We start from the raw sequence: 13960 nt of genomic DNA on the forward strand, positions 1-13960 counted from the left end.
TTTCACTGAAGTTCTCTTTCACTTTCTTCTTTTTATATTTTGCATATTCCTTTATTTTTTCATGGTTGCAATCTGTTTTTGTTGGTTGGGGATGAAATGTCATTTTTTCGTTTTGTTTGTTTTTGTTTTGTTCTTATTTTAATACCAGCAACGTTTTGAAGATATTCTTATTTTTTGATAATTCATTTTGCATATCCATGCTTTTGTGAGATTTTTTTGTTGAGGAGAAAATTTTTGCGTTTTGTCTGCATGTTTTATTTGAAGCAGTTTTTTTTTTTTTTTTGATCGAACAAATAGAAATTATGAATATTTATACAAAAAAGAGTTTTGGATGATATAAGTGTTAGATGAGAAAATGCACCATTTTTTCATCATTTTTCCTTTCCAAAATTTAGCAATTATCCCATTATTCCAACGTTGAAACAAAATGTCCTTTGAGTTTGTTGAGCCAAAAACTTTATTTTTGCGTGAAAAGTTTATGAATAAAATCTTGATATGAAAAAAAATTTTTTATTGAAAAATCTATTTTTCAAAATTAAAAACATAAAAAATTGCGAAATTCAAAAGAGAGTGGTAAGACTACAAAATGTGGATGTAGCAAAATATCTAGAGTACAATTTCCAACATTGATTATAAGAAAAATAACAACAAGCATACTCATTGTTTTTGTAATTCTATTCACCGGATCACAAAATATCTTTAAAAGTTCACTTCTTTATTTCTTCAAATTTTGTAATTTTTTCCTTTCTTTTTGCCTTTTTCGGGCTTCTCGTTTTTTTCGTCTTTTTTCTTCATCTTTTGTGTCTACTTCATCATTTGCATCTTTTTCCTCTTCTGATTCTTCGTTTTCTTCCTTTCCCTCTTCTTCTCTTTTCTTCTTCTTTTCTTCTTCCAGTTTCCTCTTTGCTTCTTCGGCTTTTCTGACTATCTCTTCCGCTCTTTTCCTTTCCTCTTCCTCTCTTCTCTTCCTCTCTTCTTCCTTTTGTCTTCTTTCTTCATCTTCTTTTTTCCTTCGTTCTTTTTCTTTTTCTTCCTCTTTCTTTCTTTTTTCTTCTTCTTCCCTTCTAATTCTTTCTTTTTTCTCTTTTTCTTTCTTCTTCCTCTCTTCTTCTACCTTTGCTCTTCTTTCTTCTTCCTCTTTCCTCTTCCTTTCCTCTTCCTCTTTCTTCTTTCTCTCTGTCTCTTCTTTTCTCAATCTTTCTTCTTCCTTCTTTCTTCTTTCATCTTCTTCTTGCTTTAATCTTTCTTCCTTTTCTCTCTTTAATCGTTCTTCTTCTTCCTTCTTCCTCTCTTCCTCTTCTTTTTTCAAACGCTCTTCGATCTCCTTTTTCTTTTTTTCTTCGGCTTCTTTCTCTTTTCTTTCTTCCTCAATCCTCTTCAATTCTTCCTCCTTCCTTTTCTTCTCTTCGATTTCCTTCTTCTCCTCTTCTGCTTTCTTCTTCAGAGCTTCTTCTTTTGCCTTTCTGAGTCTCTCTTTTTCTTCTCTCAAAATACGTTCTTCTTCTTCCTTCTTCTTCCTATTCTCTTCTTCTTTTTTAATTCTTTCTTTTTTCTCTTTTTCTTTCTTCTTCCTCTCTTCTTCCGCCTTTGTTCTTCTTCCTTCTTCCTCTTTTCTCTTCTTTTCCTCTTCTTCTTTCCTTTTTCTCTCTTTCTCTTCTTCTTCCTTTCTCTTTCTTTCTTCCTCCTTTCTCCTTCTTTCCTTTTCTTCTTTGCGTTTTCTCTCTTCCTCTTCTTTCTTCAATCTTTCTTCCTCTTCTCGTTTCAACCTCTCTTCTTCTTCCTTTCTTTTCCTCTCTTCCTCTTCTTTCCTTATTCTCTCTTCTTCATCCTTCCTTTTTCTTTCCTCCTCCTTTCTAATTCTCTCTTCTTCTTCTTCTTTCTTCTTCTTCTCTTCTTCTTCTTTTCTTAGCCTTTCTTCTTCTTCCTCCTCCTTTCTCTTCTTTTCTTTCTCTTCTTCTTCAATTTTGCCATTTTCTTCTTTTTTATTTGTTTTTGCATCAATCTTCTCATCACTCGCCTTCTCCATTTTTTCATCAGCTTTATCTTTAGATTGAACAAAGCCATTTGCCTCTCCCTTTTCTTCTTCCTTCTCCGTTTTTTCATTCTCTTTCTTGCTTTTCTTCTCTTCCTCTTCTTCTCCAACTCCAATGAACTCATCATCATCGTGCATCGTTGTGTCATTCTCTGCTTTCCTTTTCGCTTTCATCTCCGCCAAAATCGCCTCTTCTTCTTTCAGCTTCTTCTCGCTTTTCTCCTTCTGCTTCCTCAGCTTCTTCAGTCGCTTCATTTCCTCCAAAAACTCCTTCTTGTTCCTTTCCACTTCCTCCTTCTCGTTCTTCCTCCTTTCCTTCAGGTCTGCCAGCTGCCTCTCCTGCTTCTCCATCCTCTCCAGCTCCTCCCGCAGCTTCTGCGCCCGATACTCGCGAATCGCCTCTGCCTTCTTCTCTTCCTCAATCCGCTTCGCCACAAGCTCCAGCGCCTTCCTCCTCTCTTCCCGCTCAAGCAGCTGCCGCACCCCCAAAATGCCTCCCTTCCGCGCTTTGTCTTCCGACGCAGGCGAAGACGCTACTGAAGAAGAGGACGACAAAAGATGCGGGTTTTCTCCGTTCCGCACACGCTGCTCCAATTCCTCTGCTTTCTGTCTCAGCAGCACCTCAAAGGGAAGCCTGCGTGTTTCTGGAGAGGAAGAGGAAGATAGAGAAGACGAAAGGACTTCAGAGAAATCGCTCCAGAATGTGGAAGTGGCAGGAATAAGAGACAAATAAGGCGAATACAAAGGAGAAGATGCAGAAGAATAAGCTGGCGATTGAGGGGTGCTTGAGTACAAAGGAGGAGGCAGAGGAGGAAGAGGGAAAGAGAGAACGGTGTGTGGCTGTGGGCGAGTGCTGCGAATGATGTCGCAGATGGAAGAGACAACAGCTGGCGTACAGACACATGGAAGAGGAGAAGGGAATGGCAAAGACTACGAGGAGAAGGATTATTGTTTGAATAACATGAATTTTTGAAAGTTGAATGGGAAGAAAATATAAATCGAAAAATGTTAGATATAATAAACTGTTAATCTAAAAAGAAAAAAGTTTACAAAATAGATAAAAATACAACATCTCTTCTTCAATAAAGAAGAAAAGATCTGTCTATAAAAAATAATTCTCATACATATTTTGTGTCCTTCAACTGGATTGCTTCTATTTCCTTTCGAATGTCACTCCAACAGTCAACAAACAGAGATAGTCCAAAAATAACTGCTTTTTCGCAGAATTTGGCAACATGAGAAGAATTCAAGATGATAGAAGGGGTGGAAGAGGAAGAATTCGAAGAGGCAGAAGCAGAAGCAGAAGCAGAAGAAGAAGAAGAAGAAGAAGAAGTTTGTGAAGCGAAAAGTGGTTTTGTGGTAGATTCAGAGAAGATGTCATCAGTATGCTGAACAGCCATCCTTATTTTCTGCAGGTGCTGCTCCATCTTCTTAATCTGATTGTCCACTGCAGCCTTTCTGTATTGGATGTCTGTCTTTATCTTCCCCAGCTCCTCGTCCTTTTTCGTCGTCCAAATCAGCTCCAGCTCTTCCAACTCTTCGTCTTCTCTCCTGTCTCTCTCATTCATCGCTTTTCTTCTCCTCGCTCTCTCCTTCACTTTCTCTTTCTCTGCTTTCTCTTTCTCCTTCGCCTCTTTCTCTTCCTCTTTCTCCATCTTCTTCCGCAGCTTCTCCAACAGCTTAGCATCTCCTCCTGCTTCTTTCACTTCATCTTCTTTGGCCTTCATCTTCTGTTGCTGAGCTGCCCTTTCGTCTTCCCTCTGTTTCAGCAGCATCTCAATCAGCTCAATCTTCTTCTGTTCTTTGTTCCCTGCCCTCTCATTCTCCTCTTTCTCCTTCAGCGACATCTTCACATTCATCGAGAATTTGTTGTCCAGCCGTTCAATAACGACGTCTGCAATTTCTGAAGAGAAAGGCAGCAGAATGTCAGCAAGAGAGCGAGAGAGAGAAGTGAGAAGAGGGAAATGCCTGTGGAAGTGGATGAATGTGATGGGCGGGGTGGACTTGCTGGAGAGGAGATAGCGAGAGGAGATGGAGGGAATAGGGATGGGATTGGATGGTGAAGGGGATGAGGGAGGTGAGGGAGATGATGGAGATGCAGAAGAAGCAGATGTGGAAGAAGAAGAGGATGATGATGATGATGATGATGATGATGATGATGATGATGATGATGATGATGATTCATTTGATGTGATTGATGTTGATTCTGCAACAACTTCTGTTGCAGATGTTGTTGATGATGAGGATGAAGACAACGATGAAGGAAGCAATGAAGCATTCGCTGCATCTGTTGATGATAACTCCTCTTTTTGAGGCTGCTCAGCTGATTGTGCTTCTTTGCCTTCTTCATCAGCATCAGCTTCTTTTTGTGCTGTTGCATTTTCCTTCAGTTTGTCTTCGTCCATCTCCACAGAAACAGTCATGTTTGTGGCAGCTTCACTTTTCATTGGTTCTTCAACTTTGTTCTCTTGTTCTTTGTTCTCCTCTGTTTCTTTGGCCTTTTGCCCTTCTTTCTTTTCATTCTTTTCTCCTTTTTCCTCTTTGACATTCTCCTTTTCTTTCTCATTCTCCACTGTTTTCCCCTTCCCTTTCCCCTTCCCCTTTTTCTCCGCCCCCAGCTTCCTCTTAAACGCCTCCTCTGATCCATACGCCGTAGCAAACAAGGACACAATCAGCTGCAGTGACGCGAGGTGCAGACACGGCAGCGACAGCACAGCGCGTGTGACTGCGCGCAGATAGAGCGACTTCATCAGGGCCATCTGCTGCATCGGCAGCATCTCGCTCAGATGCCTCTCCAGCTTCTGCAGCACGCGCCTGTTTGGCAGCTGGTTGTCCTTCTCGTCGGGGTCTTCCTGCTCCATCGCAATGCTGAAGACCTCCAGCAGCCAGTCTTCCTCTCTGTCGCTCACATAGCTCGGATCTTCAAATCCAGTGGAAGGCTGCTCTTCTTTGCTTGCTGTGTTTGCTTCGTCTTTCCCTTCCTCTGCTTCTTTTTCTTTTTCTTTTTCTTTTTCCTTTGCATTTTTAGCTTCGTTTATTCGCTTCCATTCTTCTGTTCTTCGTTCTCTCTGTTTTTCTCTCAGCCTTCCTTTTGCTATCGCCTCCACCAGCTGAGCAATGGAATGGGGTGGAATCAGCGGAGGAGCCAGGCACTTCACAAACAAGCCGAGAATACACACAAGAAGAGGAAGCTGCGTCTCTGAAGGAAACTGAAACAGCGGATCTATTGGGAAATGGATAATTCAAGTGCGTTGTGTGAAAATTTTTGGAAAAAAAAAGGTGCATTTTGATAGAATGGACAGGGAAAGCCCAATAAATAGTTTTTTTTTCAGGAATAAAGAGAATAATAAAGAAAAGGAAAAAATGTTTGATTAGAAATTGAAGGACAAAAGAATGTTCACAAGTTTACAAACCAAAAAGCAGTTGTTCGATGGAATGAGACACAAGTGATTGATAAGCAGGAGTTGTTGGATGGCAAGAACCACTCAACAGGGTGGCAGGCCGTTGGATAACTGAATAAAAGAAGAAAGAGAGAATAAATATGGTTCAATTATTTAAATGAATATCTCAAAAAATATTTCAAACAAACAAACAAATAAAAAAATTTTTTCTTTAAAAAATAACTTTCCATAAATGAAAATGGAGTAAAAAATGCTTTTTATGAAATGGTAGCACACCACTACTTCGAATCAGTGCAGAAATGATAGATAACAGGAAAAATGGAATGTACTCCGAGGAAGCAATTGTGTGCAAATTGACCTCTTCATGGGAAAGATTGCTAAGAGAAAGCCAAAAATCAAAACTTAAAAATGAAGGCATTGTGACTGAATCATTTTTCTTAAGATTTAGTGGCTTTGAGATTCTGTAAAGGCATGCAGGAAGCTTTGCCTCGTTGGGATTGATAAATTGATCCAATTCCGCAACTGTATTTAAAAAACATAGCTTTTTTTTAAAGTCATTGGCTAAAAATAATTGAACAAATCCAAATGCCGAACCCTGAATACCATTTGGACCAATAATGTAAATTTTTTGGAGATTATTCTTTGCCTATGTTTGAAAGCATAAAATACACAATGAAAAAAAAAGCAACAAAGAAAACCTGTTGTGTAAGTTGTCTGTACATGGAAAAAAATTGATTTAATGACAAATAAAATTCATTCGTTTGGTAAAAAGTTGTAAAAATAATGATATATGGTTCTGTAATTGCTTGATGGATTGTCATAAAGAAAAAGTCGAATAAGATATCCTTATCAACAAGCATATCTACAGTATGCGCTGTTACAACAACAACTTTATTACCTATTTTATCACGTCCCGCTAGATATACAGGTCGTAAAGGTAATACTGTTGAAAAATTCCATTTTTTCGAATTGTGTAATTTTCTCAAAGATTCTTCATCCAATTGGGATTTCAGTTCAACTTGATGATTTTCAATTAGATTTTCATTATTTAACGTTGAAGATTGTTCGTGTTCATTTGTCGCCATGGAAAATCAAAAAAAGAAATAAAAATATGCTTATTATGGAAGAGGAATATTTTTCATCAATTGTTATTGTATTATCTTCTTTGTATTTCTAATTTTTTTGAATTGCTAATAAATGTCATTAGCTATCTCAATTGATCAAAGCCCATACCACGAAGCAATAGTTTTTGTTGAAGTATTATTGAATAGATTTATTGGATCAATGTCTGAAATTATAAAGATTACGACTGGAGATGGAAAAACACTTGAAGTTGCGAGAGAAGTTGCAATGGTATTTTATCTCAAATGTATTACTTCGTAAAAGAAAATTATCAATACTTTATTATTTTAAGATGTGCGGGTCAATTCAACGTGCAGCTGAATTTGCAAGTTCAGATGATACAATTGATTTTCCAAACATAAAGTCAGCTGAACTTTCTCGAATTTTTGAGTATTGCGAATATCATAATCGTGCAAATCACTCCGAAGGGGTAAACGAAGCAGATGTAAAGGCTTTTGATGCAAATTTTGTAAAAATGGATAAAGGATTGCTTTTTGCTGTTGTTGTCGCTGCTAATTTTTTGGATATCAAGCCTTTGCTCGATCTTTGCTGGTATAACATATTTTGTATTTTTGTAAAAAAACTTTCAAATTTGTTGAAAATGTTTTAACTTTGATAAAATGAATATTTCAGTGCTGCGATAGCAAATTCATTAAAAGGAAAAACTCCCGAAGAAATCCGTAGAGAATATAACATTGAAAATGATTTGACACCTGAAGATGAAGAAGAAATTAAGGCTGAATCAGCATGGCTATATCAATAATAAATTGTGTTATTTTATAGCACGCATCATCTTGGAAAGTTTTTCTTGCATTAACAATCGTTTTATCGATCATAATTTGATTTTTTTTTTTCAAAGAGTATTTTGACAGTCAGAGTAAAATTTCAAATCACATTAGCCTTTTTTAACATGTTTGAGCATTTTTAAAATAAGGAATCACTTTATATTTTCATTTTCGTGAACTGTATTATTATGCATTCAAAAAATGAATATGGGATTTCAAGTTTAGTTTCCAGAATTAGATAAAAGCCGATCGCTTTTCTGTCGATCTGCACTTTAATGGATGCACAATTGCAGATAAAAGTCGATGAAGATTTGCCAATGATGGATATGCACAACTTAATTAGTAACAACAAACTTTTTTTTTTTTTTTCGTGAAAAATAGAGTGCAATAATAGTATGTCGTGGTACAATCCGAAGGTATCGTCATCCTTAGATCTTAATGAAATTTTGTCAGAAATTCAACAATGCACTGTACTTGATTATTATGCTATTGTCGCATGTCGGAAGTTAATGGTTTTGGAAAAAAATTGTTTTCTAATTTTTGTGATCAAAAAAATGATTAGGAATAAAAATATTTATTGCAATATATTTCCATCAAATTTTAATGAAAAAAGTTGTATTTGATAAAAATGGTGAAAAATGATTAATAATAATTATTATTAGGGTTCATATTCAGATGCACTTTTAACATTTCCTGCTCCATTGTCACTTTCTGACTCTGTTTTCTTTCCTTTAACTTTTTCACCAAAATTATTATCTATATGGGACAAAATATTTGACTTCAGGCATATTCATAGAAAAAATATTTACTTTTCATAGACTTTTTGAGGAAAAAAAACACAATGAAAATGGGTTCATTTTTTGACATTCGTGAAATGTTGGAAATTTTTGTGTTTTTTTTTCAACGATGCCTGTTGAAGGAAATGAAAATCAAATATATTTTGAAATCTGATAAAATTTAATAATGTTATAAGTGAAACAATTTTTTCATGCTTTGTGCATAAAAAGCTTGAAAGTCCATATTTTACCCCATATGAGTGATTATTTTTGAAATAATATATTTCTTTGGAATGATTATTTTTTCGAGGTCTGATGTTATTGACGAGAGAATATTTATCGATATGTTCAATGCTTTGATATTGTTTGCTGAAAAAACATACGTTGCAAAAGAAAGACAGCGAGGTGCATAAATGTCATTATCAAAAATATTTGATTGATTTCCAAGTTATTCTGACAAATACAAAAATCGAAAAATAAAACAGAAAAAACATGAAATCAAAAAGAATCACCCGTATCAACAATTTCTTCAGATTCTTCTTATTCAATTTCGTTTCCCTCTATTTCTTTTTCATCATCGTCATCATCATTTTCCATTCAAAGGTGCTTAACGAGTTCAGAAAAGGTGTTGTCAAATGAAGATTTGACAAGAAAAAGAGTTTGATAAGCATGCATCAATCGAATGCGAGATCCAAAAGAAGGAAAAGTGCAACGTAAATGAAAACACAACCCCTCTATTGAATATGTGCATGCTCCTGTGTTTTTATTGAAAAATTGCCATTTGCGGCAAACTTTAAAATGCTTGTATCCCAGAGTCTCCATAATGTCGTACGTTCTCCATTCATCAGACATTATTGTTGTCCCTTCCTTAATGAACTTCTGTATCAATGGAATGAGTGTCTCTCTTTTTCTGTTTGGCACCACGACAATGAATCTTCCTCCAGTTCCTCCATCCTCTTTCCTCTTCACTCCTCCACAAATCCAACTTTGTTTTTTCTTTCTTCCACGATGAAATTTTCTTTTCCTCCAAACCGCTTCACAAATTTCCACAATTTTGCCATCTCTTCCAAAAGACATCTGCCTTTCATTCCATAAGTCAGCACATGTTTTTCTGATGGCACTTCACCAATAGCCCACTGTGCCTTCATCGATTAATAGCAACATTGCAATATTTTTATTATGAATTTTCATCCGTAATACAAGAAAACAAGCAGAGTGATATCCAATTTAATTTTTGTTTTGCTGAATTTCGTATTGGAAAGGAAGCTTGTTTTTGTCTTGTACTTCGGACAGGCATAATATCTGGGTGATTTTTTTTGAAATCAAAAAAAAAGATCAAAAATCGAAAAAATAAAATCTTTTGTGGTATTTATTGATCAAAGAGTTTAATTGAATTTTTGTAAGTTTTTAGCTTTTTAAACTGTAATATATATTTGTTTTATTGTTTTATTAAAAAAAAAACATACCTTTGTGTTTTGAAAGAAAAAAAATTTTTTGATCAAGTTTAAAAAAATATTTTGAAAATGAACATTCATAATTGCACGAATACATTAAATTTAATTATTTCAAAGGAAATCCAATGAGTTTTTTGTTTATCCAGCTAAAAATTCATCACCAAGTTTCTGTTCCAGCCGTGCAGTTCAACGGACTCATCAAATGGAGATTGTGCTGAAAAGGAACCAACAATCAATCAGAACGACTGTCAATCTCGTCATTTCTTTTTTTATTCTTCGAATAAAATGCTCTTCCCACTTCATTTTCAATTTACAGCTCCTCTTCCTTCTGTTTCGAATCGATTTATCCAAATATTCCTTTAGAAAATACAGCCGATATAATTTTCTTTCATTTTCAGTACTTTCTGCTCCATTCTTCTCGCGATGTTCATCAATTACTCTGACAACACTTGCATATCTCCGAAGAAACACGTGCTTTTTATTTTTTTCACCAAGTTCATCTGCTTCTTTGTTATCCAAAAAGTGTGCGAAGGAGCATGAAGAATGGATGTGCATTTTGTATGTGAATCCCTTGTCACTTCTGTGAATGATTACTTATTCGCCTTAATGACAAGCATCACACAGATAAACAGCTCGGTTGTTGGATATGACAGAACAGATGCCTTTTGCATCCGAAATGTCGATTTGTTTATATTTCTCAAAGGGAATTTCGCTGGAAATGGATATGTGGATAATCATCTTGGAATCAAGGAAGTGAATTGATGGCTATCAAAGATGCCCTGCAAGAGCACACACAATGCGAAGGAGCTTCTGAAGAAAGCGCAGAACATAAGGCAGAGACTTTTGAGTGAGCTGATTTGTCTGTGGATTGGTGTGTGTGAAAACTAAATGGAGGAATGGAGATTAGATAAAGTTGAAGAAGAAGAGGTAGCAACAATTGGAGAATGAATGGAAGTTCAGATGACGTTAAATTGAAGCGAACGATTAATCCTCTTCTTTTCGGTCATAGAAAATCTTCATTACTTCATTCACCACTCCTCAAATATCTTTTTTTCTATATTTTTAATTAAATTTCATACTGACAGTGCCATTCGTTGTAAACGTTCGACCCCTTCTTTCATCTCTTTAACTTTCTCTATTCATCATGAAACACTTTTTCCCAACAAATATCTGCTCAATCACATTTGTAACGATTATCCAATTAAACTTTTCCCTTTCTCCTTCCATATAGCAATCACATTCAACAAGAATAACTTTCTCTTCTTCTTCTTCAACTTCTACATTAACTTCTTCCACATTTATTACATCTCCTTCATCTCCTTCTATTATTTCTTCTTTTTCTTCTTCTTCTCCCTTTTCTCCCTCTTCTTTCTTTCAACACGTCAGAAAATAGTTCTTTATTCTCTTTTCTTTCTCAATTTGTACTTTCTAAATACTTTCTCATTTCGCTCATATGCTGAATCTTCACTCTTCTGCGTCTTGTTGAAGCTTTGCGAAATTTTCTTTTCTTTTCTTTTACTTCCTCCTACGCTAAATGAGTTTAAATATTCGTTGAATCAGCTTCATCCAGTTATCTTCTCTTCTGTCTGCTCTTATTTAGCTTCTGTTCCAATGTTTTTGCATCAGCTTCATCTCTCTTTTCCTTTTTCTTATCTCTCATAAATATGTCTTCCACATTTAACTCATATTTATCATCATTATTATTTCTTTAATCATATCTTCTCCTTCCCTTCCTTCACTTCCTCTTTTTTCTTTTCAATCTCACCCTCCTAACAGATTGTCAAATTAGCTGCATTTTGTGTTGTGTTTCAGAAATATGACTTCTCACACCTGGAATAATACCTTCCGTTAACATTTTTGCAATGCAGGGGTCATCTGCAGAAAGTTGCTGTTCTTCCGAAGCAAAAGTTGATAATTGATCTGGTGACAGGGTTGCAGGAGGAGAATATCGAAATGGAGATGTTTAACTTGTTGCTGTGGTGAATGTGCTGGACAACAAGAAGACAACGACCTGATGCTTCAGCTGTGCTTGCTGGACTAGCTGGTGCGAAAAATACGAATAGCTTCGCTGTTCTGGCCAAGAGAAAGAGAATCGTTTCATATGAAAATTCCATTGTTGTGTGTTATAAGTGATAATCATCTCGTTGTTGCCTAATGGGTTGCTGAAGAAGCCATGTTGCAGATGCGAAGTGCCTCTGCACATTGAGCATAGCTCAAGTGCGCTGAAGAGCGATAGCAGAAAACTAATGCACTGCCAAGTGACAAGTGCGCACTTCTCTTGGTGATGGGGAAGAAGGAGGATGCGCAAGCTATGCCACTATTTCACTTGTATATGTGACTGAAGAGCTGATTGAGCGAGATGGCAGTAAAGAAGGAGTGAGTCATGCTGGAGTGGCTTCCCTGCTGATTTGGAACAGAAGAAGCAGAAGAAGAAGGAAGTGTGTACAGCAAGGGATCCGCCAAGGAGTCAGTAGAAGGAAGAGTGGGACAATACGAAGGAAAAGCGACAGCTGGTGAGGATGCAGTTGTTGAAAATAGCTGCAACAGCAATGAGAAAGATGTGGCGAAGTGAACAGGGACAAGATTTCCAGAGGTTCAATCGACTTTCACGTCAGCAAGGGAGATATGGGTGTCGAAGAAAAAGGAGGCAAAGATTCAGAATGCGTTGCTGATGGAAGGGGCGATGTGGAGTACGGCTGTGAAGAGTGAAGCGCAGGAGGCAAGCGGGGAGCAGCACTGTCGGGCAGAGGAGACGATGTCTTGGTCGACGAATATCTGCTGAACGCGTTTGAAGGTGATAAAGGAAACGAGGCAGACATCATGGTCGGGGTCGGTGTCGGGGTCGGTGTGGGAGGAGTCGGAGCCGCAGATGGAGGTGTTGGTGGCGAGGGAGGGATGGGTGAAGTCGAGGGAAAAGATGTCCTTTCCGAAGAAGGTGTCGTTCAGGCGAAGTGGAAGTTGAGGATGGAAAGTGGGAGATGGGGGCCGGCTGTGGACAGCTAGAATCCTCTAAGTTTGTCAAGGGTGCTCAGGTCCGCACTGGGCATGTTCCAGTTGAAATGATCTGCATCCATTTCCGCCTTCAGCTAACTCCCTGACACAAACATCTTTCTGCCCTTCCACGCATCGCATCTAGCAAACACCACGTGCTCGAGGGCAAATTGCCTGGTTGCATTAGCCTCCCCCATCAACACCCCTCTGCCCAGGCCAGAGCTTTGAACCTGCCTCCATTTGTTAAAGCAGTTTCTTCTTTGAAGGACGAATCATAAATCAGTAGGACATCATCTGCCGCCAACTTTGCTGCAACAATACCATCTCTGGAATTCGTTTTGTTCCTCATTTCCTGCCCTGCCTCACATCTTCCAATCCTCGCCATCTTCACCTGCTCCCCTTCTCAACTCCACTTCTGTATATGATCAAAAATCATTTTGCTTCCCTTCACAATGCTGCTGTCTGTGCACTCTGTCAGTAAAAATATGATACAAACCTTTTCGCCCAGTATTTCGAAGTCGCTCAGCAACAAACTTTCTGATCCGAGTATTTTCAGCTTGAAACTCAACCTCTCCTCATCTCCAAGTTGCAAGCTGCGACTTGTGTTGCACTATTAGCTTGACTGTATTGTCTTTGAGGCTGAGCAAGCTGTTCGATGAACCAAAAGCTGTCTAACTTTGGACTCAAAGATAAGTCAGAAGAATATTTATCATCAATTGATACGGAGTTGTTGGCGAATTTCGAAGATAAATAATTGTTTTAAAACAATAATTGAAGAAAGGCAGTGGGCGAAGTTATCAGTCAGACAACATATGGTTAAACCAAAAAGGAGGAAGTGGAAGTAGTATCGTTGAAGAAGAAGCTTGAGGAAGATGAGAAGGAAGAAGAATGGATGTCTGTGAGGAAATCATAAATATGCTAAGGAAGTTTAAGATTTATCCGAAACTGAACTTCTTGAATTGTGTTGCCTTTTCTTTTGCATTTTTAAAACACAATTTTTCAATGACATTTTTTGATCAGTTTATTTGGAAAATCACTTTTGGATATTCGTATTATTTACAAAAACAAACACAACTCATTGTTTTTTTGATAGATTTAATGTGCAACAACACATTTGTGACACGAATGCTTTTGAAAATATGTTGTTTTCAGCAAATTACTAGAAAATTGAAAAACAAATTTCAAATTTACTTCTCAATAACATCATAAAACTTATTATTATATATAAAATTGATAAATTATGTATTGTGATTATTGTTATCATGTTATATTAACGATTGAACAAGTATTATGTTCTTGTTTTTTCAGTTTTGATATTTCGTGAATTTTTTTATAATTTTTTTGAAAATATGAAATAAAAACAATTGGAAACAAATTAATATCAACAAATAAATATTAA

General features: G+C 36.8%; 3 protein-coding genes across 3 annotated transcripts; 2 read left to right on the forward strand and 1 right to left on the reverse strand.

Moving 5' to 3' along the window:
- Nucleotides 1-439: 439 nt before the first annotated feature.
- On the reverse strand, nt 440-6555 carry MONOS_2525 (putative signal recognition particle-docking protein). Its single transcript, XM_067872450.1, has 5 exons — nt 6132-6555; nt 5710-6079; nt 5446-5544; nt 3157-5255; nt 440-2962 (listed from the first exon to the last, which is right to left on the reverse strand). Exons 1-5 carry the CDS (start codon nt 6516-6518, stop codon nt 716-718), a joined length of 5202 nt encoding a protein of 1733 aa, XP_067729255.1. The 5' UTR covers nt 6519-6555; the 3' UTR covers nt 440-715.
- Nucleotides 6556-6662: 107 nt separating this feature from the next.
- Nucleotides 6663-7513, forward strand: MONOS_2524 (SKP1-like protein 1A). The gene is made up of 3 exons (XM_067872449.1): nt 6663-6786; nt 6848-7107; nt 7189-7513. Exons 1-3 carry the CDS (start codon nt 6718-6720, stop codon nt 7316-7318), a joined length of 459 nt encoding a protein of 152 aa, XP_067729256.1. The 5' UTR covers nt 6663-6717; the 3' UTR covers nt 7319-7513.
- Nucleotides 7514-12195: 4682 nt separating this feature from the next.
- Nucleotides 12196-12573, forward strand: MONOS_2523 (uncharacterized protein; the record flags this gene model as incomplete). Its single annotated transcript, XM_067872448.1, has 2 exons — nt 12196-12268; nt 12365-12573. 2 exons carry the CDS (start codon nt 12196-12198, stop codon nt 12571-12573), a joined length of 282 nt encoding a protein of 93 aa, XP_067729257.1.
- Between the last annotated feature and the right edge of the window lie 1387 nt (nt 12574-13960).

This window comes from Monocercomonoides exilis, assembly GCF_001643675.1.
Source record: "Monocercomonoides exilis strain PA203 chromosome Unknown scaffold17-1647472, whole genome shotgun sequence".
Lineage (NCBI taxonomy): Eukaryota > Preaxostyla > Oxymonadida > Polymastigidae > Monocercomonoides > Monocercomonoides exilis.